The following is a 23,100-nucleotide window of genomic DNA, read 5'->3' as shown; positions in this document are numbered from 1 at the left end:
TCCACGACCAGAGAAATGCAGATTCAACATCAGTGAAAACAAGCACCGACCAATGCCAAAAGGGCAACACACTGATCCGACTAAACCCAACAATGTCTGTATCTGTCTGTTGTCATCTGACTGTGCAGTGACATTCACAGTATAAGATTAGGTCCTTTTAATCTGTCTTTAAATTCCTTTTTATATACAACAAACTATATAAGGAATAACTTCTGCACTGACCTGACTCTCTCTTATCCTTTAGAAGAGGTTAAGCTTTGTTTAACACTTTTATTATATTAGTTATATGTAAATCCATTCCAGAGATTTTTGCACAGTAAATGTCTGTTTGGCCTTTGGCCTTCCCACAGCTGCCAGTCACACACACCTCATTAATGATGCTTTGTGTCTTAGACCCATGAGACTTGTTATCAGTCCTCCATTTCATTGGAGTGACTCTCAAAGGAGTCTGACCAATCAAAGGTGTTAACACCAGCTCTCACCTGCTTAACACATGAAGCTTATTAGCTGTATCCTGTCACAATATTATCACAGCCAACTTGTTTACCCATAATGCCCTACAGAGCTGAAGTTTTATCAATAGGGAGACAGACAGGACAAACAAACTTTTAACTTCTTTGTGCTTCAATCTAATCATATACAACATCAGAGAAATAATGGAGTTCTAAAAAACGTTAAGTAAAACATTAAAGGGTTTGTTCACCCAAAAATGAAAATTAGCCCATGAATTACTCACCCTCCAGTCATCCTAGGTGTAGTTGACATTCTTCTTTCAGACGAATACAATCAGAGTAATATTAAAAGTCCTGCCTAATCCAAGCTTTATAACAGCAGTAATTTTGCTCTGTTTTTGAAGTCCATAAAAATGTATCTGTCCATCAAATAACTGCTCCACACAGCTCTGGGGGGTTAATAAAGGCCTTCTGAAGCGAATCGATGCGTTTGTGTAAGAAAAATATCCATATTTTGTCATATACACCTAGGATGACTTGAGGGTGAGTAAATCATGGGCTAATTTTCATTTTTGGGTGAACTAACTCTTTAACAATAACAGCAAGATTTTTTAAATTGGACAAGTATAAATTATAAGTGGACTGGATAAACGTTCAAATGAGCCATGTACTAGAAAGATATTATTTTTAACAACATACTGACTAGTCACAGGTGAAGTGAATATCGTTGATCATCTGGGTAGATTATATGGTAAGCAAACAATCAATTCTTGTAATTAACATGTTGGATGCAGGAGAAATAGGCAGGAATAACGATCTGAGCGACTTTGACAAAGGCCAAATTGTTATGGCAAGGCAACTGGGTCAGAGTATCTCTGAAACAGCAAGGCTTGTGTGTTGCTCCCGGACAGCAGTGGTGAGAATTTACCAACAGTGTCCAAGGAGGGACAAACCACAAACCGGTGACAGGCTGTTGGGGGGCCAAGGCTCATCAATGCACAAAAGAAACGAGGGCTACCGTCTGGTCTGAGCCAACAGAAGGTCTACTGTGGCACAAGTCACATAAAATGTTATGTGTCACAACCATAGAGTGTAAAAAAGATGGACAACACACCTTCTCTCTCTTCCATTGTAGAAAAGCCGCCAATGTCCAAATATGGCGCTGACATCTTGAGCTGATTTGGCACCTGAGTCTGCGCAGTAGTGAACGCGGGATCCGAGTGAGTGTGAAATGGAGCCGCCCGCAGAATCATTTAATACAGTTTACTGCAGAACAACTCATTATGTCGGTGTGATTGTGAGTGAACAGTTATGGAAATGTAGAAATTAAAGTTAAAGCTCCAATCTCCTCCCGAAATCCTGAAAAAAGTATTTTGGTGCCTCAGTGACTACTTCACTCAGAGAAGCTGTCAATCATGATGTCACACCCCACATTTTTATAACATTAAATAACTAACTAAAACCAAACTTATTTATATATATATATATATATATATATATATATATATATATATATATATATATATATATATATATATATATATATATATATATATATATATATATATATATATATATATATATATATATATATAAAGAACACTTGAACTTACATCAGTGTGATAAAAAAATTACATAAAATGACAGAAACCATCTTTGGAAAAGGTGTGTGAGTGTCGGAACTGGACCTCGGAGCAATGGAAGAAGGTTGCTTGGTCCGATGAGTCCCGTTTTCTTTTCTATTACGTGGACGGCCATGTACAAGTGGACAAGTGATGGTACCAGGATTCACTTTAGGACAACGACAAGCCGGTCAAAAATCCCTGCCGCACTGAAATTAAAAGCATTTTGATTTAAGATTATACCTCAGAAGCAGTTTGCGCATTGTTGCTTGCTTGGTAAAAGACCAGTTGATTACCAAACTCGATGGAGCGGTTTAAGATTTCCTAACTACAGATAAGATGAGATTTTGTAAGATAGGATAATAAACCTAAATCAAGTTAAGATTTGCTTCTGTAATACGAAATTGTGAAAAATCCTAAATTAATTTACGATATCTTAAGTTAAGTTAAGACCTAAGATAGAACGTTTCTGTAATACGCCCCCTGGCCTCCAAATTCCCCAGATCTCAATCCAATTGAGCATCTCTGGGATGTGCTGGACCAACAAGTTCAATCCACGGCGGCTCCACTCTGCAACCTACAGGACATCAAGGATCTTGGTACTTGAGGGTGGTGCCAGAGACCACAGGACACCTTTAGGGGTCTTGTAGAGTCCATGCCTTGGTGGGACGGAGCTGTTTTAGAAGCGCATGGACCAGCAGCATATTAGGCATAATGTTTTGGATCATTGGTGTATGCATGTGTATACATTGCATGCATGTATGTATAATTCAATAATAAATTAACTAATAAATAAACTGAAATGATAAAGATTTGACTATTTTTGTGTGATTTGGTAAGCACAATCAAATAACATTCAACCCATGAAAAAGTCATTCAAATAGAAGCAGGGACAGCACAAGGCCCAAAATATTATTTTGGTGTGCATGAAGATGACACAATCCATGCACACAAATGTTCATAATCATATACTTGGGAAGCTAAAAATAAGCTAGTCAAAAGAGCATGAAAGTATGATTCAAAACTGTAAAAGAAATACAGTTTAGAATCAAAAGATGGTGAGGCTGCTCTACATGATTCACTAATTGATTCACTAAACGATTCTTGTTTCTAATAAGAGATTTTTTAAATTTCATGACAGCTAAAATAATTCACATTAAATAAGATTTGCGTTTCTTTCATGTCTATTATCACAAACACACATGCATAGGGACTAAACAAACTTCCCATACACACAAACACACTCCTCTGTAGTGATGTAATGTTTTCTGTTTGTTTGGAGAGCAAAAGCTCCCATGAGACTTGCTACAACCACTCCATTTTAATGACTCTCAAACATGCCTCAAAATCCAAATGTGTGTGTGAAGTCCCATGATTAACACTGTCAGTCATTAGGATGAATACAACAACAGTCTCCTCAGCACTAATAACCCATCAGGAGCAGTATGACATCAGCCCGTTTACCCCAAATCACCCAGTGATCTTCAGGCGTAATATGAAATGCACACAAATTTCAAGAGACTTGTCAAGAGACAAACAGCACACACCAGCGCTTTGATCCAAACTTTCAAATCCAACAGCAGATTAAATGAGTAGAATGAAAGAGTTTAATATCAACAGAGAATTGTCTAAAACACAAACAAATTCTGCATCAAATGGCCTTGGACTCTATTAACAACATAAACAGCATGAAATTAAACTGCATGTATACATTTTTATATAAACATTAAGTATTAAATCTTACAGGAGTGCATTATTATAAATTATCAGCAGCATGCAGTAAATGCATTTAAGTGAGAATTATCATCATAGCACACATGGCTATGATACCGTTTCACCCCAGAAAATGTTCACAAATGAGCTGCTTTTGTTGCTACTATTTTAATCATGTTCTGACCATTATTATCAGGAGTATTACTGCAGTGACTCTCTTTTGGACACTGACGACTCCTGGAATAGCTTACTGTGGCGAGCAGCGAGGCTGAGGGACCGTGAGAACGGGACGAGGCTGCGGTCATTATAATGATGATGAGCGCCAGCTGCGTGCCGCATTGGCCTCGTGTCTCACGGAGGAGTGACGGGAGTTTAAAGGAGGAGCGACGACAGTGAAGGACGAGAGAGGACCAGGCCTGGACTTTCATTTGTATTTTGTTTACGTTTTGTTTATGTATGTGCGCGGCAGTCGTCCGTGAGGGGCTGCCGCTTTTACTTTCATTTTGTTTGTATTATTTAATTAAAGTTTGTTGTGTTGTTCGCCGGTTCCCGCCTCCTTCTTCCCCGAACCTACATACCTCGTTACACTTACCATAAAAAAAGATTTAAAAATGAAAATATAAATAATTGAATCTTCTGAAGCCATATAACAAATAACAACTGTAAAAAGACATTTGAAGGGAATATTTTCAATGAATAATAACTTAAAATGCAATCTTTTCATCACATAAAACTTCAGAGGACTTGAAATGTATAGCGCACAAGCTGTAGGCTATAGACTGCTTATGTTTATATGGTGTGGGGGTTTTTTGCCAACTTTTGTGATTGACACCCATGGTCACTACAAAATTTGGACAGAAATACCATTGGGGCACTACTCACTGCTACTAAATGTGTGTGCACTAACTTAAATGGGTTAAATGCAGAAGACAAGTATGGATTGCCATACTTGGCATTCACTTCACTTCATTTTCTGGTAAACTATTTATTTTGAAAAAGGTTGTTATTAGATATGATACTCTTTTCTCTTCTTTTTTTTTTTACAACAACATTGCATAAGGAACTTCCAACAAAATTAGCCGGAACTCTGATGCTGACTTTGGAATACCATACATGAACTCTTACTTTTCCTGCCATATGGTAGAAGATATGCACAGATGTACACTTTTAGAATTTTTCTCTGCAAAATCACGTAATTTAATCAGCAAACAATGCTTTGTTACATCCCAGCTGTTTCGGAAAGTTTTTTAAAGGTTCACCGCTAGGTGGAGGAATCTCAATTTCGAATTTCTGTTGGTGTGAAAATGCCTTGTTTCAAAACTCAAAGATCTTCGCATATTAACGTTGCCTAGGCCTTTAGATTAGACTGACCAAATATGATGTTTTATAGCGGATCAAGGAGGAGTTAGTTGAAGTACGTCTGGAAATGGCAAAAAACAAAAATTTTAAATATCTCACTTCCTGTTGGGTTTTCAGATTTTGCTCCGAGCAACTTTTTTGAAGGTATTGGGCTGTAACATGTGTCTACCAAATTTCACGAACAGCACTTAATTGAAATTTTGTAGGTGGCGCTATATTCAGCCATTTTACCACACCTAATTCTGAAACCCATATCAGATGTACATTTTCACCACTTCTGATGCTTGTGCAAAGTTTCATAAAATGCGATTCATTTCAGAGAAGAAGAATAGATTGAGCACTTCCATTAGGGTCCACGCACCATCAGTACTCGGGCCATAATGAATTGAATTCCAAAATTAAGATGGCTGACAAATGCAACCACTGGAGGAGAGAAATGAGACACAGTTAGTGAACCCCTGAACCAAGGGTCTACATTTACTTGATCTAGGATCAGTTTTATAATGTAGACATTTTAATGGTACATTTGTATATCAAAAAAGATTAGACAAGCCCTCCATAAAACTGACAAAACAAGCTCTGCAAATTAATAACAGAACACAAATGGTTTTCAAAAAGTATCTTCATGCAAGTTTGTGCAGAGTTGTGGTTGTATTGTGGTTGTATTTATACAGTATTGACCAACAGGTGTTGCCATTTGCGAAGCAAATTGTTTGGCCCAAATGATTCGGAGTAAGAGTATGCTATTCCGGATTAGGCCTTATGCTACCTTCACGTGCTATTAGAAATTTGATAATTCCGATTTTTGAAGTCGTGATTACGAGCTCATTGCTTTCAAGTTTCAAAATGTGAGGGCGTTCATATGCAATTTTTACCTAGGAAACTCGTATTTACGATAATTCCGAGAGCATGTGAAGGCAGCATTAGTTACAAGTATAACTGGTTTCTGCTGCTATTGTTTTGAAATATTTTCCCAGTTACAATAATCCTTACAGCTTTTCTAAACCAAGAATACATAAACGCATAAATAAAAGGATTTAAGGCGGAATTAACATAGCCAAACCAAACAAGCGCATCAATCAGCATTGGGGGTGTTGTGTAGCCAATAAAAGGATTCAGGATGTTACAGAGGAAAAAGGGAGTCCAGCAAACCAAGAAAACTCCGACCACAATAGCAATCGTTATCGTAGCCTTCTGTGCCCGATGTTGCACGCTTCCCGATGGATAACTTCTCCTTAGCTGGTTCAGTTGATGATTAATAGATCTCGCCTGGTTTTGGGCCACCATGTAGATTCTAGAATAGATCCCAATAATGATGAAGCCGGGGATGTAGAAGGAAACCAGGGAGGTGACCACCGCCGGACCGTGACTAAAGAAGACGTGGCACCCTCCCACACAGCGTACATGTGTTTCGTAGAACTCCTTGCCGCCCTGGAGGTTGAGCTCGAAGAAGGTTATCACGTAAGCGAATATGGCAGGGATTAGCCAACTGGTAGAGATCATTATCAGCACCATTGGAAAACCGATGCGGGAATGATAAGTTAATGGTCTGCACACGGCGCAACAGCGCTCAGCAGACACACTCACGAGGTGGAAAATCGAAGCAGTGCTGAGAGTAATGTCAATGCATGTGTGTAACTTACACAAGAAATCACCAAAGTACCAACAGCCCTGAATGGAACGAACGGCACTCAGCGGCATTACAAACAGCCCGAGCAGAAAGTCACACAGAGCTAGAGACATAATCAGCTGGTTTGTTGGTGTATGGAGTTGCTTGAAATGCCCAATGGAGATGATGACCAGTAAATTCCCAATGACAGTCACAGAGGTGATCAACATCACGGCGATGAGCATCGGAATGTGGACACTGTACGGTCGTACATACTTCCCACAGGATCCATTCAAAGCCTCATAACAGAGATCCATTTTAGTGTTTGATAGTCTATTGAGCTTGAGCCGATGATGAATCTTTTACATGAAGCAGAAACTTGTCTTGTGGAATATGATGGGAGGGCTTTAGTCTGTTAAATTAAAATAGTTCTGTTGACATTTGTATATCTACATTGTAAAATGGCTATAAAAAGCGCCATGGTATAAATTTAACTGCTTTCCAAAAACAGATATTTTCCCAAGAGAGAAGTTAATCTTCCTGAATTTTCCATTTAAGGAATTGCAATAGAAGAAGCTACTACAGTCTCTCTAAGCAGAAACTTTTCTCATAAAATATCAATAGAATGTGTCTGTTCAGCTTCTGTTAGCAAATAAAACGCATATTAAATTATTCCACCTACTTTATACACGTATAGGGGCAAAGTACAATCAATCTGTCTATATATTTATCCATGAAAGCATAGCAACTGTGTCTAAGTTTTTGCATTTTAATTTGTTTGCATACTACAAGAGCAAACAGCTGCACATGAAGAAATCAATACAGAAGCTCCATTCCCGTCTTCATGAAAACAAAGGGCAGATAAGGAATTCAAATGTGTTTCCTAATGTTAAATTAGTCACAACTCAAAACAAATGTTTCTAGAACTAAGTTAAATCACTGAAACTGCAGGAAAATTACATCATGACAACGCTGATAGGTTGATGGCACCACGAGAATCAACAAAGTCTCGAAGACAGCAGACAAGGAAAATAAATGTAATATTTCAAATATTTAATATTTAACATAAAGTCTATATCATGCTTTAAAGCAGGCATTCTCAACCCTGATTCTCGAGGGCCACTGTCCTGAAGTTTAGCTCCAACCCTAATCAAACACACCTGAAACAGCTAAGTCAGCTCTTCAGGATTACTAGAAAGCTAGAGGCAGGTGAGTTTGATTAAGGTTGGAGCTAAACTCTGTAGGACAGTGGACGTTTACACAATATAACGGTTCCACTGAGGCGAGTGTATGTGAACCCAAGTGCAGTTTATTATTTAAACAAAAAACCAAACAAATACAAAATAAAGACTAGACTTGATATTGAATAGAAACATGAAATAAACATGAACTGGACTAAGCATGTACAGAAGTACAGGGAACAATGACACATATATATACACACACAAGACTAATGACCAAACAAGAAACACCTGAACACAATGAAATGATGATGAACCAATCAAAACGTGACTCATAAGACAAGGAACCAATAACATAGGACACATGAACAAATCCACCAGAACATGCAGGGGAAGCACATGACAGGATCACATTATGAGATAAGGGAATCACATGACGTTCACGCCATGTCGTAATTACGTAATTATGAGATTTCAACTTGTAAAAAGCGTTCACATACTCATAGAGGTCGTAATTACAACTTGTAAGCTGGGAAGCTCGTACTTGTACCTCGTGGCTGCTGTATCACCTGACTGCTGTAGATTAATTTATGCATTGATGGCGTTGTCAGAGAAACGCATAATTCCCAGTCCAAGGATGTGAACAGCTCCGAGTACAATGTAGAGGTGTTAGTGAGGCCAGTAGGGGGTGCTCACCCTGTGGTCTGTGTGGATCCTAATGCTGCGTTCACACCAAACGCGAATAGAGCGTCTGGCGCGAATTATTTCAATGTTAAGTCAATGACAAGGCGCGTTGACGCGCATCTGGAGGTCCCGCGGTGTGGAAGGCGCGAAGGACATGGTGCGAAGGACACGAATCCGCCTCAATTGCGCATAGAGTCAGCACGAAGGACGCTAATTGGACACAAATTGAGCGTCTTGCGCGATACGCGCGTTATGCATGAGTGGTTCTTTTGTGCATTCACGCGTTTGAAGCGAACTCGCGCCTGACACATTTTTTTAACTTTGCCGTTAATTCACGCCGCGTTAACCAATCAGGAGCCTTCTCTCTGCGGTCACGTGGTAAAGTGACGTGATGAGAAACCCTGTATAATTTAAAAATACTACTATTGTGTCACAAAATTTAGTTTTAAGACTTTTTCAGGTGAGAATGTAGTTGTTTAAAGCTCAAATATGTGGTTTATTTATAAAAAGAGCGCCTATTTAAAAAAAATTATCTTGTGTTTTTGGAGTTGTGAGATCCAGGCGATCACTGGGCACTCAGCCCTCATAACCCCGGTGAGAGCAGCCTTTCCTCGGCTAGTCCTTCTGACGTTTGCCGCTGGCTCTGATGTCCTGTAGTGGTGCATCTTGTGTAGATCTAATGGGCGATCTTTGGTGTCATGAATCTATAATTTGTTGTCTGCCAAATCGTTTTGACTGAGGGCAAAGAGAAGTTTCTTAACTTAATTTTTTAAGGATATTTAAATATACATGTAGTGATGATAATGTAGGAGTTGCCTAGACCACATTTGTGTGGCTATTAATGCTTAATATATATTTTTTATGAAAATGAAGAGGCAGAGTGGTGTTTTATGACATATTTCTCCTGGAGCGCCTTTGACACTGTGTCTATTTCGCTTCAAACGCTCAATTTCTATGCGCGTCAAATTCGCCGCAGACGTGCGAATGGATTCAAAATGTTCACGCGTCAAACTAGACGCGGTAGACACCATTTTGACGCTCTATTCGCGTTTGGTGTGAATGCAGCATAACACCCCAGTATAGTAATGGGGACTCAGGGGGTGTTCGGAAAAAGAGTAGGAGTGTAACCCCGGCATCCTGGCCAAATTTGCCCATTGGCCTCTGTCCAACACGGCCTCCTAATCATCCCCATATAGGGAGTGCAGAATTATTAGGCACGTTGATTTTCTGATCATATTTTTTTTCCAGGGACATTTGACCAATTCCAAACCACAGTAATCCTAATAACTACTATTAATTTAGTATTTAATAATGTATAAGTGATATATAATTGTTCATGAAGGCTGGAAATGAAAAACACCTTATATTCAGGTGTGCAGAATTATTAGGCATGTTTTCTTTTACAGATAAATTGAGCCAAAAAAGAGATTTAACTCAGACTGAAAAGTCAAAAATTATTAAATGCCCATGAGAAGGATGCAATACTAATGCAATACTAGACATTGCAGTTAAGGCGTGACCACTGGACAGTGAAATGCTTGTTGGGTCAGCAGGATCTGACAAAAACAGGTGGTGAAGAAAAGACACCTATTAACTGCAAAATAATTAAGAATTAAGGTGAAGAATTAAGGGTGAAACCATCAGGAACCCTTTAGTCTCCAGCGCCACCATTTTCCAAAGCTGCAACCTACCTGGAGTCTCCAGAAGTGCAAGGTGTCAGGATCTCAGAGACTTCAGTTAGGTAAAGAATCCTAAAAAATGACCCCCACTAGATAAGAATCATAAGCTGAAGTGTTGTAAAATACATGAAGCCTGCTTTTTTTATAGGCTTTATAGGTTTTATAGGTTGAGAATGACTCTTGAAGGACCAGCACCACATCCTCTAGTACCACTCTTTGAAGAATTCATCTTCCAGAATCTGGCAGTACATTTTGGGAGTTCATTTTAGTCCATCCTGAAGTCCGTTTTGCAGAGATGGACTAAAAATGAACTCCCAAAACGTACTGCCAGATTCTGGAAGATGAATTCTTCAAACAGTGGTACTAGAGGATGTGGTGCTGGTCCTTCAAGAGTCACTCTCAACCTATCTGTCCATAAAGCCTATAAAAAAACCTTCTTCGTGTATTTTACAACACTTCAGCTTGTGATTCTTATCTAGTGGGGGTAATTTTTTAGGATTCTTTACCTAACTGAAGTCTCTGAGATCCTGACACCTTGCACGTCTGGAGACTCCAGGTAGGTTGCAGCTTTGGAAAATGGTGGCGCTGGAGACTAAAGGGTTCCTGATGGTTTCACCCTTAATTCTTCACCTTAATTCTTAATTCTTTTGCAGTTAATAGGTGTCTTTTCTTCACCACCTGTTTTTGTCAGATCCTGCTGACCCAACGAGCATTTCACTGTCCAATGGTCATGCCTTAACTGCAATGTCTAGTATTGCATTAGTATTGCATCCTTCTCATGGGCATTTAATACTTTTTGACTTTTCAGTCTGAGTTAAATCTCTTTTTTGGCTCAATTTATCTCTAAAAGAAAACATGCCTAATAATTCTGCACACCTGAATATAAGGTGATTTTCATTTCCAGCCTTCATGAACAATTATATATCACTTATACATTATTAAATACTAAATCAATAGTAGTTATTAGGATTACTGTGGTTTGGAATTGGTCAAATGTGCCTGAAAAAAAAATATGATCAGAAAATCAACGTGCCTAATAATTCTGCACTCCCGTGTATACTGATTGGCTTCATAACTCTGTCTCTCCACCAATCAGCTGATGTGTGGTGGGCGTTCTGGCACAATATGGCTGCCGTAACATCATCTAGGTGGATGCTTCACATTGGTGGTGATTGAGGAGACCCCCCCCCCCCCATGTAAAGCGCTTTGAGTACCCAGAAAAACGCTATATAATTGCAACAAATTATTATTATTAACGTAACGTGTTGTCGTCTCGAAATTATGGTAATTACGACATGGCATGAACACAGCATATGACTGTGACTAATACAAAATAAGGACATCAAACATGAATATGAAACAAAACCAAAACTATACATGACACACAACAACAATGCACTAAACACATTTCTTTGTGTTTTTCGCATACTGACAACAACATTATCAAAACCATCCTCATTCACAGAAATCCACGAAAAGGTCTGAAAATGCTGTATTTTGCTGTCAGGCCAGTAGTTGGCGATGTCCCTTTGCAAAGAAACACTACATAATGTTTTATAAACATAGTTCGGGAGGAGCACGTCAGATAATTGACACAGGTGGAGAGCACTCAGCTAATCAACAGTAAGAGGTATATATATACACGCAGCAGTCTTACCTCCATTCATTGACAGTTTCTAGCATCCCTCCACCACCCCTTCTCCACACTTTTATTTTTATCAACCACTTTCATATACGGGGGTACTCTGGGTTCGGGCCAAATTCCGAGCTCGAAGCCCTCCCCCGGACAGCACGCCAAATACGCAGTTAAACTTCTCTCCATAAATCATATGTAAGTGTGAACTCGTGAAGTGCCTATAGACTAAACATGTAATACGCATACACATGCCATCACCGTTTTCAAAAAATCTGTTTTTGTTGCTTCACAAGTTCGTTTACCCATATACTCTTTAGCTGATAAGGTTTGAGCGTATTTGGCTTTCTGTCCGCGGAGGAGTGGGGTATTTGGCTTGCTGTCCTACGTTCATGTTGAAGCAGCTTCAATTCGAGCTTAGATTTACCCCCAGGGACTACTAGTGCTAGGAAGAGGAGAATGGTAAATGAGATGGCTTCAATTATGTAGGTGGAGTTGGGGAGGTGGAGGGGTGCAAAACAGCTGATGCCTGAAGGGGGTAGGAGGCTGCTTATACTTTGGCGGTTAATTGAAAGATTAGATGTGTTCACGCCTCCCAAACTTGCGTTTGTGTACATCACTAATTGAAAGATTAGATAGGTTCACTCCTCCCGAAATTACTTTGTGAACTTATATGAAGATGATAAGGCAATTGTTTTCAAAAACTTTAGTTTTGCAAAAACGCATAAACAATGGTGTAGTGTAAATGGCCCCTAAAATACTTTTTTTATTTTTTTTATTAGCAAAACATACTTTAATATAATGACATATTTCCATATTCGAAAATAATAATAAAAACTAATTCACAGCTAATATTGAATAGCCATCAATAGAAAAATGTTTTTTCCTCCAGATGGTGCAGTTACATAATCTACTAGCAGAGGCTAACTGAACAACCAGCCAAACTGACCACTAGAAACACACACAGTTTACTCTTGCAACATCTTGAGACCCAAAAGCCAATAAGGAATTCCTTGTAATCACATGACAAGATTAAGCGTTTTTATTGGTTCAGAGAAACACTCTCTCTCTGTGTGAAAGTATTCAAAAAGGAAGAAAATACAGGTGTTCCATCATCTGCTCAGAACGCAGGAAGTCTTTCTGTGGTAAGATTACAAACACACACACACACACACACACACACACACACACACATGACACTTATCAAATTCTTATCGAATGTAAAAAATAAGATGTTAACATAAGATTTTAACAAATTCTGTTTACAACAAAAAAGAGACCTAATCAAGTTGCTTTCTCATTCTAGGTATTGAAGTGCCTATACAATGACTCAACTGTGGACAGCAGAGTCTTTCGGCCTCTGTTTCGAATCCCTGAACGACTCATGTGTAAAGATTGTCTATTCTCCTGTCATTCGTGTTCCTTTATACCTCCTCTTTGCTATAACAATTATTGTGATTGTGTTCGGCAACCTGTGGGTCATCTGCACCATCTCATGTTTCCAGGAGCTTCACACACCCACCAACTATCTGATCGTCTCAATGGCCGTAGCCGACCTGCTCCTGGGCAGCTTTGTCATGCCCCCCAGTATGGTGCGCTCTTTGGAGACGTGCTGGTACTTAGGAGACTTCTTTTGCAAGTTTCACTCCGGCACTGATTTTACGCTGTGTAACGCATCTGTTTTGCACCTCACGTTCATTTCAATTGACCGCTATTATGCAGTTTGTCAACCACTGCAATATCACAGCAGGATTACCACACGTGTGAGCGTGGCCATGATCCTGGTCAGCTGGTGTTTCTCTGCCTTTTTTGGCTTTGGCATCATATTCTCAGAGCTAAAAATCGAAGTAAAAAGAACAGAGGAGCTGCATGTTGCCTGCAAGGGTGGGTGTTTAGCAATGCATGGAAGAGAAATCGGAGTGACATATTCCCTTGTCTTTTACTTCCTCCCCATGTTTATAATTGTCAGCATTTACAGCAGGATTTTTGTTATAGCACAGAAACATGTTCGTGTTATTAATAACTACCCTTCAAGCTCATCAGTTAGTAAAAAGGATCTGAAAGCCACTAAGACGCTTGCTATTGTCATTGGAGTTTTTATGTCTTGCTGGACACCTTATTTCATGTGTAACATCATAGATCCTGTTGTTAACCACACAATACCAACACTATTATATGAGGTCCTGATCTGGGTGGCTTATTTGAACGCAGTATTTAACCCTTTGATTTATGCTTTCTTTTACAGCTGGTTCAGAGAAAAATCCAAACTTTTATACAAAAAACTATATAAATTGTGCTAAAGGGGCTATTATGAAATTTAGAAGCACATTATTTAATTTTTTCATTCTAAATGTTATGAAATAAGCAGAAAACATGTCATGTCATAAAACCATGTTTCGATTTCTAGTTTTGATAATTGCATTTCTCTTTAATGATGCAAATGTCCTACTGCCTTTCTATATAATTTTTTTTTCTTGAATCTAAGGAATTTAATGCTTCTTTAGCATCAAATCTGTGTTTGTTTTTAAATCTTGCAATACATAAAATAAAACAATTGTGGTATTTTCCTTCCCTAAAGATCAACTGTGGCCTTTTGACTCGTATAGCCTCCCAATCCTGTCCTATTGTTCCTTATCATATGTTGGCTATAAACCCATCTGTGGTATTTGGCACTTTCTCTACATTTTCATTGACAGCAGTGAATGTTATCACTAAATCTCAATAAAAATAAAATGTTTAGTATTTAAATTACCTCTGTAGACAATCATTTTAGTCAAAAAGTCAAAAAGTGTTAGGTCGTGCCTCATTCTCCCCAACTTTGGCAAACAGCGTCACAATGTGGTTGGAACTACAGATGTGTTCTAACCACTCAAGCTGTTGTTAGAAGCATAGTTTCTTGTTAGTATGATGTGTTACTCACATAGATCATGCTCTTGGACACAATAAGCAAGCTAATATTAATTACATTCTATATCTTTATATACATTTGAATCTATGAATCTATGAAGAATTTGCATGTGCATTAATGTATAAGGGAACCCCGCAGAGTATAACATAGGGGGAACCCGCGAAAAATCAAACATAAAATAAAGCAAAACAACAGCAAAACCACAAAAATAGTCCTCAGTTCATTACAGCAGTAAGTCAGAAAAAATTTTCAACAGAAAGCTGCTGACTGAATGAACTGCATGTATAAGGGAGTAAAGTACACCAAATACAGTATGCCAACGCAATTAAAAAATGAGCGGCTTACTATTGTTTATTTAAATAAACTATAATAAAGTTTAATACATTAATTGCGACCTCAAATCAATTAATTAGCAGTGAGTTAAGTCGTCGTAACGGAAATGCACCCCTGTTTAGTTCCTGTCTCTATGAAGCTCCTCCTTCCAAAAAGCGCAATATGCTCTGATTGGACCAGTGTGCTGTGATTATTCAACCGCTTCCACTGTGTTTCGGAAATGTCACGCCTCTTGCCATAAACCTCCCCCGGTTTCTCTTGAAGCCAATACGGAAGTGACTTAAACTGCATTTCATCGACTGGCCACTAGAGACAGGCTCCAGAAGGGAGCAGAATCTCATTGAGCCCCATGTTAATATGAAAAAAAAACATGTTTACAGCCTGGTACAATTTGTGGTTTTGGTCTATATAGTTAATTTTGCCCTTCATGATAACTGTGAGGGGGGTGAATTTTTTTATAACTCATTTGTTTACATTATATAAAGCCTTAAAGTTCTGTATTAATAAGGGTGTGGCCACTTTGAGTGACAGGTGGATTGTCATTTGTCTGCTGTCTGTTAGCCATCACGTCACCTCAGCTCCAGCCACGTCTCGCCTCTTTGCCCATTTTCTATCCGGGAGTGACGCGCTGCCAAGATGGCAATGGCCAGCTCGACCATACTTTACGCTTCAAAACTGCTCTTCAGAATCCTATGGGTGACATCACGGAGTCCATATTTTTTTACAGTCTATGGTTTCAACACACTACTTACTCAGCTGAACCAGGCCTCTCCCCTTTATTGCATATGCCTTGGGCGGGAGTTATTTAAATGAGGAATATTGTGACGTGTTCATTCTCGGAAGAAAGATCAAGACAACAATCGAGGCATTTCAGGGAGTTCAGAAACAATGTCTGATATACAAAGTCCTTTGGAATGGAATTAGTGCTATGTAACTTTTCAGACCCTTTTTCATTTTCAAACAGCAACATTACACTCTAAAGAAAGGTGAATAGGACATGATAGGGCCTTTAAGACTGAGCTTGTAAGTGTAGTAGGTTAAGTTTAGGGTATATTCACTCTGTATGCACACACACTGGCTGAAAATGACTCAAGACGAACACATTTTTTATAGCATGAGGTTGCTTATGTATATTCCCACAAATAATCTATATGAACATATATGTTTTAATATTGGTTTGATATAGGTTTTTTAATATATGTGACATATATAAAATTGGCCATTTTCATATATTATATGTACACATATACCTATATGGGGCGGCAGTGGTTCATGTAGGTTGTCTACAAACCGGAAGGTTGGTGGTTCGATCCCTGGTTCCACCTGACCAAGTGTCGAGGTGTCCATGAGCAAGACACCTAACCCCAGCTGCTCCCGACGAGCTGGATGGCGCCTTGCATGGCTGACACCGCCGTCGGTGTATGAATGAGTGTGTGAATGGGTGAATGTGAGGCAAAATGTAAAGCGCTTTGGATGGCTGTAGGTCTGTTAAAAGCGCTATATAAATGCAGTCCATTTACCATTTATATATGCACCTATATGTTCACCTATGTACTTTTTTTGTGCTACATTTAGACTGTAATGACCTTTCAGCCATATTCATCTAGAAACTGCAATACAGAAAACATTGCATTTAGCATTGCATTTGGTGGATGTAACGGTGAATGTGTGGATGTGTATGAGCTGTAATGTGAATCTGGAAGTGACTTGAAATTGGAAAAAAGGCTTGATTGGCAAAAAAAAAAAAAAAACGACAAGCCATTTTGTTATATATTTCCTTCTTTTCCACTATCTTCATACAAGAAAGAATTGACCTTGTAAATGTTTCAGGAAAACATTTAGACATCATAGCTTTCCATCTCCTCTCACCTAATTGCCATAGTTAAATTCCATAACATGCCAATTACATGTGATACCAATTTCACGTGTTCGCACATACATAAGTTCTTGCATAATTTTTTTTTAGTTAGTTCTTATTGCATTGATAATAGATAATATGAGCTAGGCATCATGTATGACAGTTGCCAAAGTGAGATATGAGCTACAAAATGACCAGATCCTGCCATGAGCTATATAGGAGACATATCTTGAATGTATAGGGCTTATATGTGGATATAAAGAAGCAATACAGGAGACCTATGGCCTGTATATGCACATATATGCACCTCAATTTTGCCTATATGTGGCATATATACGCATATATGCGGCATATATTCGCATATATGCAGCATATATATATCATATATGTGCATTTATGCCGTATATATCCAGCATATATGTGCATATAAACTGCATATAGGTTTCATATATGCACATATATCCTCATATAACTTTCCATGTGGGTTCACTTCAGTTTGTGTGACTGGGATAGATTGGATCAAGCACTGATCATGCAGTTTTTGCAGTTTTTCCACAGGTGGGTCTCTGCTCGGCAATAAATCAAATTCTTAAACATTTTTGTGCTAGGTTTCAAGTAAAGTATCTAAAATTTATTTTAACAAAAGGCATTTGAGAAAAAACAATGTATAACATATTAAGACTTGTTTATAGAGAATGAATCATCAAAATAAGTATGCTTTGTCTTGTTTCAGTGGCATTGTTTCATTTCCATGTGAAATACTCTTTTATTCAAGATTCAAATCTTAAAAAAAAAAAAAAAGTCAAAAAATCTTCAAAGTGTACTTTCTTCAAAGAGCTATTTTTATTCGATAACAAGTCAAACAACACTAATTATAAACTCATATAAGTTTTTGCAGTGTTGGTGAGTTATGAATCAGGGGATGATCGGGAAACATGGCAGATGGCCTTTATTTCTGCATTGCTGAGGCAAAATTCCAGGCCCATCAAGAAGCAAAATACAGCAATATGACAGCTAAAACACATGATGAACAAATGCAGAATGTCATGTTGTTTCCTTAAGTTCCAATGAACATATTTGGCTTGGATCTCTGTGATATCACATTTACAATAACATTGTTCTTGAAGAATTGCTATGAAATATTCTTACAGACAGAATGATTCTGAATGCATGTCTGAACCAGCTGTAAAAGAAGGCGTACACTATAGGATTACATGTGGAATTGTAGTAGCCGACCCACAGGAACAAATCAAACAGCAGTGGAGGTACAGAATACCCAATGAAGGGATCAATAAGATTACAAAGAAAAAAAGGAATCCAGAAAGTCAGAAACACCCCCATGACGATGGCTAAAGTCTTAGTGGCTTTTCCTTCTTTTTTTGATTCAGAATTCACTCTCTGAATGGCCTGCACCTGCCTTTTAGCCACATGTAAGATTTTCAGATATATGCAGAGCATGACAAAAGCGGGAACGTAAAAACAGGTCAATGACATTGCAGTAGCTGCCTCTCTGCTGTGAAGCAACATACATGATCCATCACAGTCAAAGTTCTCATAGTAAACATCTTCAATGCCTAGAATATTCAGCTCCATGAAGACCATGCCAAACCCCAGAGCAGCTGAAACAGTCCAGCAGATAATAATCATAACTAGTGTGGTAAGTGACGTCATTTTACTGTGATATTGAAAGGGGTGACATATGGCATAATATCTGTCTAAAGAAATGATACAGAGGTTTAAAATTGACGTAGTGCACAAAGTCACATCAAGACTGCTGTGTATTTTACAGAACAAATCTCCCAGATACCAGCACGTCTCGATGGAGCGCAGCATGCTGGGAGGCATCACAACTCCTCCTACAAGCAGATCGGCCACGGCCAGCGACAGGATGAGGTAGTTAGTTGGTGTGTGAAGCTGCTTGAAATGAATGACAGTTATGATCACCAACAGGTTTCCTATGATCGTGACAATCGAAGAGACGCTAAAAAGGATGTAGAGTAATATTCGAGTTTCCAAAGGATAGACAAACTTCTTACAAGATGTGTTACTGAACTCATAACAAAGAAAAGGCTTTCCCAGGATTCCATTTTGGCTGATGTTGATTTGCACATCCATTTACACAATTCACAGGAGGTTACCTGTTTGAAACAAGGGAGTGAAGTCAATACAAGCCTTTAAAAATGCAGCTACTTTTATGCATCTTTATGAATGAAATACATGCTAAAAGCACAATGGATTTTAAATCCAATACTTAAATTAACCAAATAGGAGAATAAATCTACACTGAAGTCTTTTTTCTTTTAATAATACTCTAATCCTGTTCATCTACATGGAAATTTCTGTTTCACAGACTCTCATCCATGTTCTTACCTTACATTCTACTATGAACCAAAGCTATAGAGAGCGCACATTTATGCAGCACAAGAGTTTCAGAACAACCTCCCTCTTGTCGAATCACACAACATTTGAGTTTCCAAGGTAACAGTCTTCCTAAATGTCTACAACAAATCAGCAGAAAGTGCAACAGGCCTGCCTTCTCAACAATGGCTGAATTTGGAATAACATATGACTGTAGAGACAAATTAAGTATAGACCGATTTAAAAACCAATGATTTAAAGGCTAATGGTTAGTGCACTGAATTTGATGAGGTTTCATCAAATGAGGTAGCCTGGATGCCAGCTGAACTTAGCCCCGCCCACAACATTTGAGGTTGGGAAGTTCGGTCTGGACTTGATCCGTTGTGGAGCAACTATGCCCGAACAGGAGCTGTTTGGACCAATCAAATTGTCAGGGCGGGCTTTATACGATGATGGACAGATGATAATCAGAAATGTAAGCATCCACGTCACCAAAGAGCGCTTGGATTGAATTTGTTCTAATCCTAAACGGAGAACTTGTTCATATATGCATTCACCTTTACTATTTCTCTCATAAATGATGATCGTGTTGGTAAGTAGCTACTCTGTGTATCCTTAAATTCTCTTTTACAACACCGGCAAAGATAGTTTACACTCATCTTCTTCTTCTACTTCTTCCAGCGTGCGTGCAGACAGGGTTGCCAAGTTTTCACAACAAAACCCGCTCAATTGCTACTCAAAACAAGCCCAATAGAGACAGAGCGTATTTAGGCCACGCCCAGATGGGGGTGGGGACAATCATTTTCTCAAAACAACATATTTTTCTTGTTAAAACAACATATATTTTCTCCTTATAAGGACACGTGTTGTATAGTGATGTGTGTGTGTGTGTGTGTATATATGTCTGTATCCACATTAGAGAATTTATTTAGCCCATGCCTTTGTCACACTTGTTTGAAAAGCAGAAGCAAGCTCAGCGTAAAATAGGCTCATCCGCTGCCTGTATCAGTGGCAGTGCCCATAGCACAAAATTGTTGTAATTTATTGATTTATAGCCTACAGTTCTTAACAGCCATAGGTAGCAGGTGCCATGGATCACTAATGATTAGCCTCAGTGGCGTAACTTTAACCTAGTAATGATGGACCCCGGTGCAGCCACAAATATCTTAACTATCTATAGGCCTACTCAGTGCCGCCGCTCCCATTATGCGCATCACACGCAGCGCATAGGGCACCAAGTGCTCAGGGGGGCACCACAAGAAAACGCTCTCTATAAATCCCCCCCACCCGCTCTGCCCTATCAAATTCACGAACAACGCCACCGCGGGCACCATAATCTGATCGTGCGTAGGGCATCAAGATGGCCAGCAGTGGTACTGGGCCTACTCTAATTAACACATATATTCAAGAAATGTTTTAAAAACAAAGACACTATAGTTTCAGCCTTACACAAAGGCCGCACAAACATGGCCAGTGGGTTCGTTATGCATGTCAATCCATTCCTGCCGTTCTTGGTTTGCTTCTTATTTATTAAATATACAGGCAATTAAATGAAACCTTGATCAAAATTAAAATATAATTTATAGAAAACAAAATTCACTTTAAAGAAAAACTTTCTACAAAACAAAACTCAATAAAATCCATGTCTGACCCCACTCCATGTCTCCAGACATATTGTGCATCTTACTCAAGCTGCTCACTTTCCATAATCAACATATGTAATTAAAAAAATTATATAATAGGCTAACCCTCTGTCTGACGAAAGCGACGGCATTTTTTCCTTTATGACAATGGAATAATATCACAATACTCAGTCATTTTTAGCCACAGGCTACAGATAAGTTCAAGACATAATTATAAACTATAAACTGTCTACTTTTATTTGTGTAAACTCACAATAACAACAAATGCCGTGGATTCAGGGAACAGATTATATTGCATTCCACCCCAAACCTGGTCTTCATTTCAAAAAAATATTTTGTTTATTAAACGCAAAGTTTTTAATTTCAAAAGCATTTCTAAATTCAGTTCATATTTCCAACAAACGAAATTCCAAGCCAAAATAACGAAGTTGTAAAAAAAAAACATGTAAATTGTTTCAGCTGTCATAAAGGAAAAAATGCGTGGGCGCTTTCGTCGGCATGAGTAAGATAGGCTATAAGACGCGCAATAGCCTATGTCCGGAGACATGGAATGGGGTCAGACATGATTTTTATTGAGTTTTGTTTTGTAGAAAGTATTTCTTTAAAGTGAATTTCGTTTTCTATAAATTGTATTTTAATTTTGATCAAGATTTCATCTAATTTAATAAATAAGAAGCAAACCAAGATTGTCGGGAATGGATTGACGTGTGTAACTGGCCTGTTTCCTCTGCCTTTGAGTAAGGCTGAAACTATAGCGTATTTCTGTTTTTAATACATTTCTTGAATATTTGTCTTAATTACAGTAGGCCTTTAGATAGTTATGATATTTGTGGCTGCACCGGGGTCCGTTATTACTAGGTTAAAGTTACGCCACTGAGGCTAATCATGAGCGATCCATGGCACCTGTTACTGTTATGAACTGCTACATCAATATATTACAACAATTTCGTGCTATGGGCACTGCCACTGATACAGGCAGCGGATGAGCCTATTTTATGCTGAGCTTGCTTCTGCTTTTCAAACAAGTGTGACAAAGGCAATGGGCTAAATAAATTCTCTAATGTGGATACAGGCATATTTTGTACACATCACTATACAATACATGTCCTTATTAGGAGAAAATATATGTTGTTTTAACGAGAAAAATATGTTGGATTTAAAGAGAAAATTATGTAGTTTTAACAACATATCTCGTTATTACGAGAAAATTATGTCGTTTGATTATGTCGATCGATTATGTGGTGATCTGTTTCTGGGTTGTAACACTGTCAATGGTGGTATTGATATGATCCAATACAGAGGAGGTGTAGGAGTCAATGTCCGTGTGAGCGCCACTGGTAACTTGGGAAGCAAACACACTCAAGTCTGTGTGTAGAAACCTTTCCTGGAGTGAGGAATCAACCCCCGCAGGCCACACCTTGATGGTCTTCACTGATGGCTTCACACGGTTGATGAGGGGTGCATATTTGGGGGTGAGGAACAAAGAAAGGTGATCTGACTGTCCCAGGTGGGGGAGGGGTGTCGCAACGTAAGCGCCAGCCATGTTTGTGTAAACATGGTCTAAGGTTTTATTTCCTCTGGTGTGGCAGGAAACATGCTGGTGAAACTTGGGTAGCACTGACTTTAAGTTTGAATGATTAAAGTCACCTGCAACAATAAAAGCAGCTTCCGGGTCTGTTGTTTACTGATAGCTGCATGAAGTTCTTTCATAGCAAGCTTGGCATCAGCATCCGGGGGAATATAGGCTGCAGTTATAATGGTGGAAGTGAACTCCCGCGGTAGATAAAACGGTCTACATTTAACCATGAGAAACTCGAGGTTAGCTGAACAATGACTCCCAACAATAGCAGAGTTTGTGCACCAGGCTTTGTTAATGTAAATGCACAATCCACCACCTCTGGTCTTACCGGAGCCATCTAATGTTCTATCCGCCCGAAGCGTGTGGCATCCCTCTAGCTCAATAGCGGTGTCCGCTATTCCGCTGTTTAGCCAGGTTTCCTTGAAGATTAGGACGTTACAGTTCAAAAGTTTCTTGCTGTGTGTGATGCTGAGTCGAATCTCCTCCATT

The 23,100-nt window shown here is 38.8% G+C and overlaps 3 protein-coding genes across 3 annotated transcripts; 1 reads left to right on the top strand and 2 right to left on the bottom strand.

Moving 5' to 3' along the window:
- Positions 1-6,073: 6,073 nt before the first annotated feature.
- Positions 6,074-7,072, bottom strand: taar1b (trace amine associated receptor 1b; the record flags this gene model as incomplete). The annotated part of the gene is made up of 1 exon (XM_079832220.1): positions 6,074-7,072. The coding sequence occupies one exon, from the start codon at positions 7,070-7,072 to the stop codon at positions 6,074-6,076; it is 999 nt and encodes a 332-aa protein (XP_079688346.1).
- Positions 7,073-13,257: 6,185 nt separating this feature from the next.
- taar11 (trace amine-associated receptor 11) lies at positions 13,258-14,232 on the top strand (the record flags this gene model as incomplete). The annotated part of the gene is made up of 1 exon (XM_079832219.1): positions 13,258-14,232. One exon carries the CDS (start codon positions 13,258-13,260, stop codon positions 14,230-14,232), a length of 975 nt encoding a protein of 324 aa, XP_079688345.1.
- A 3,903-nt stretch (positions 14,233-18,135) lies between these two features.
- Positions 18,136-19,146, bottom strand: LOC307134896 (trace amine-associated receptor 1-like; the record flags this gene model as incomplete). Its single annotated transcript, XM_079830977.1, has 2 exons — positions 18,136-18,746; positions 18,819-19,146. The coding sequence occupies 2 exons, from the start codon at positions 19,144-19,146 to the stop codon at positions 18,136-18,138; spliced, it is 939 nt and encodes a 312-aa protein (XP_079687103.1).
- Positions 19,147-23,100: the final 3,954 nt, after the last annotated feature.

Source organism: Gobio gobio, assembly GCF_949357685.1.
Source record: "Gobio gobio genome assembly, chromosome: 12".
Lineage (NCBI taxonomy): Eukaryota > Metazoa > Chordata > Actinopteri > Cypriniformes > Gobionidae > Gobio > Gobio gobio.
Note: the sequence above shows the minus strand (reverse complement) of the source record. Positions and strands in the feature narration are given on the sequence as shown.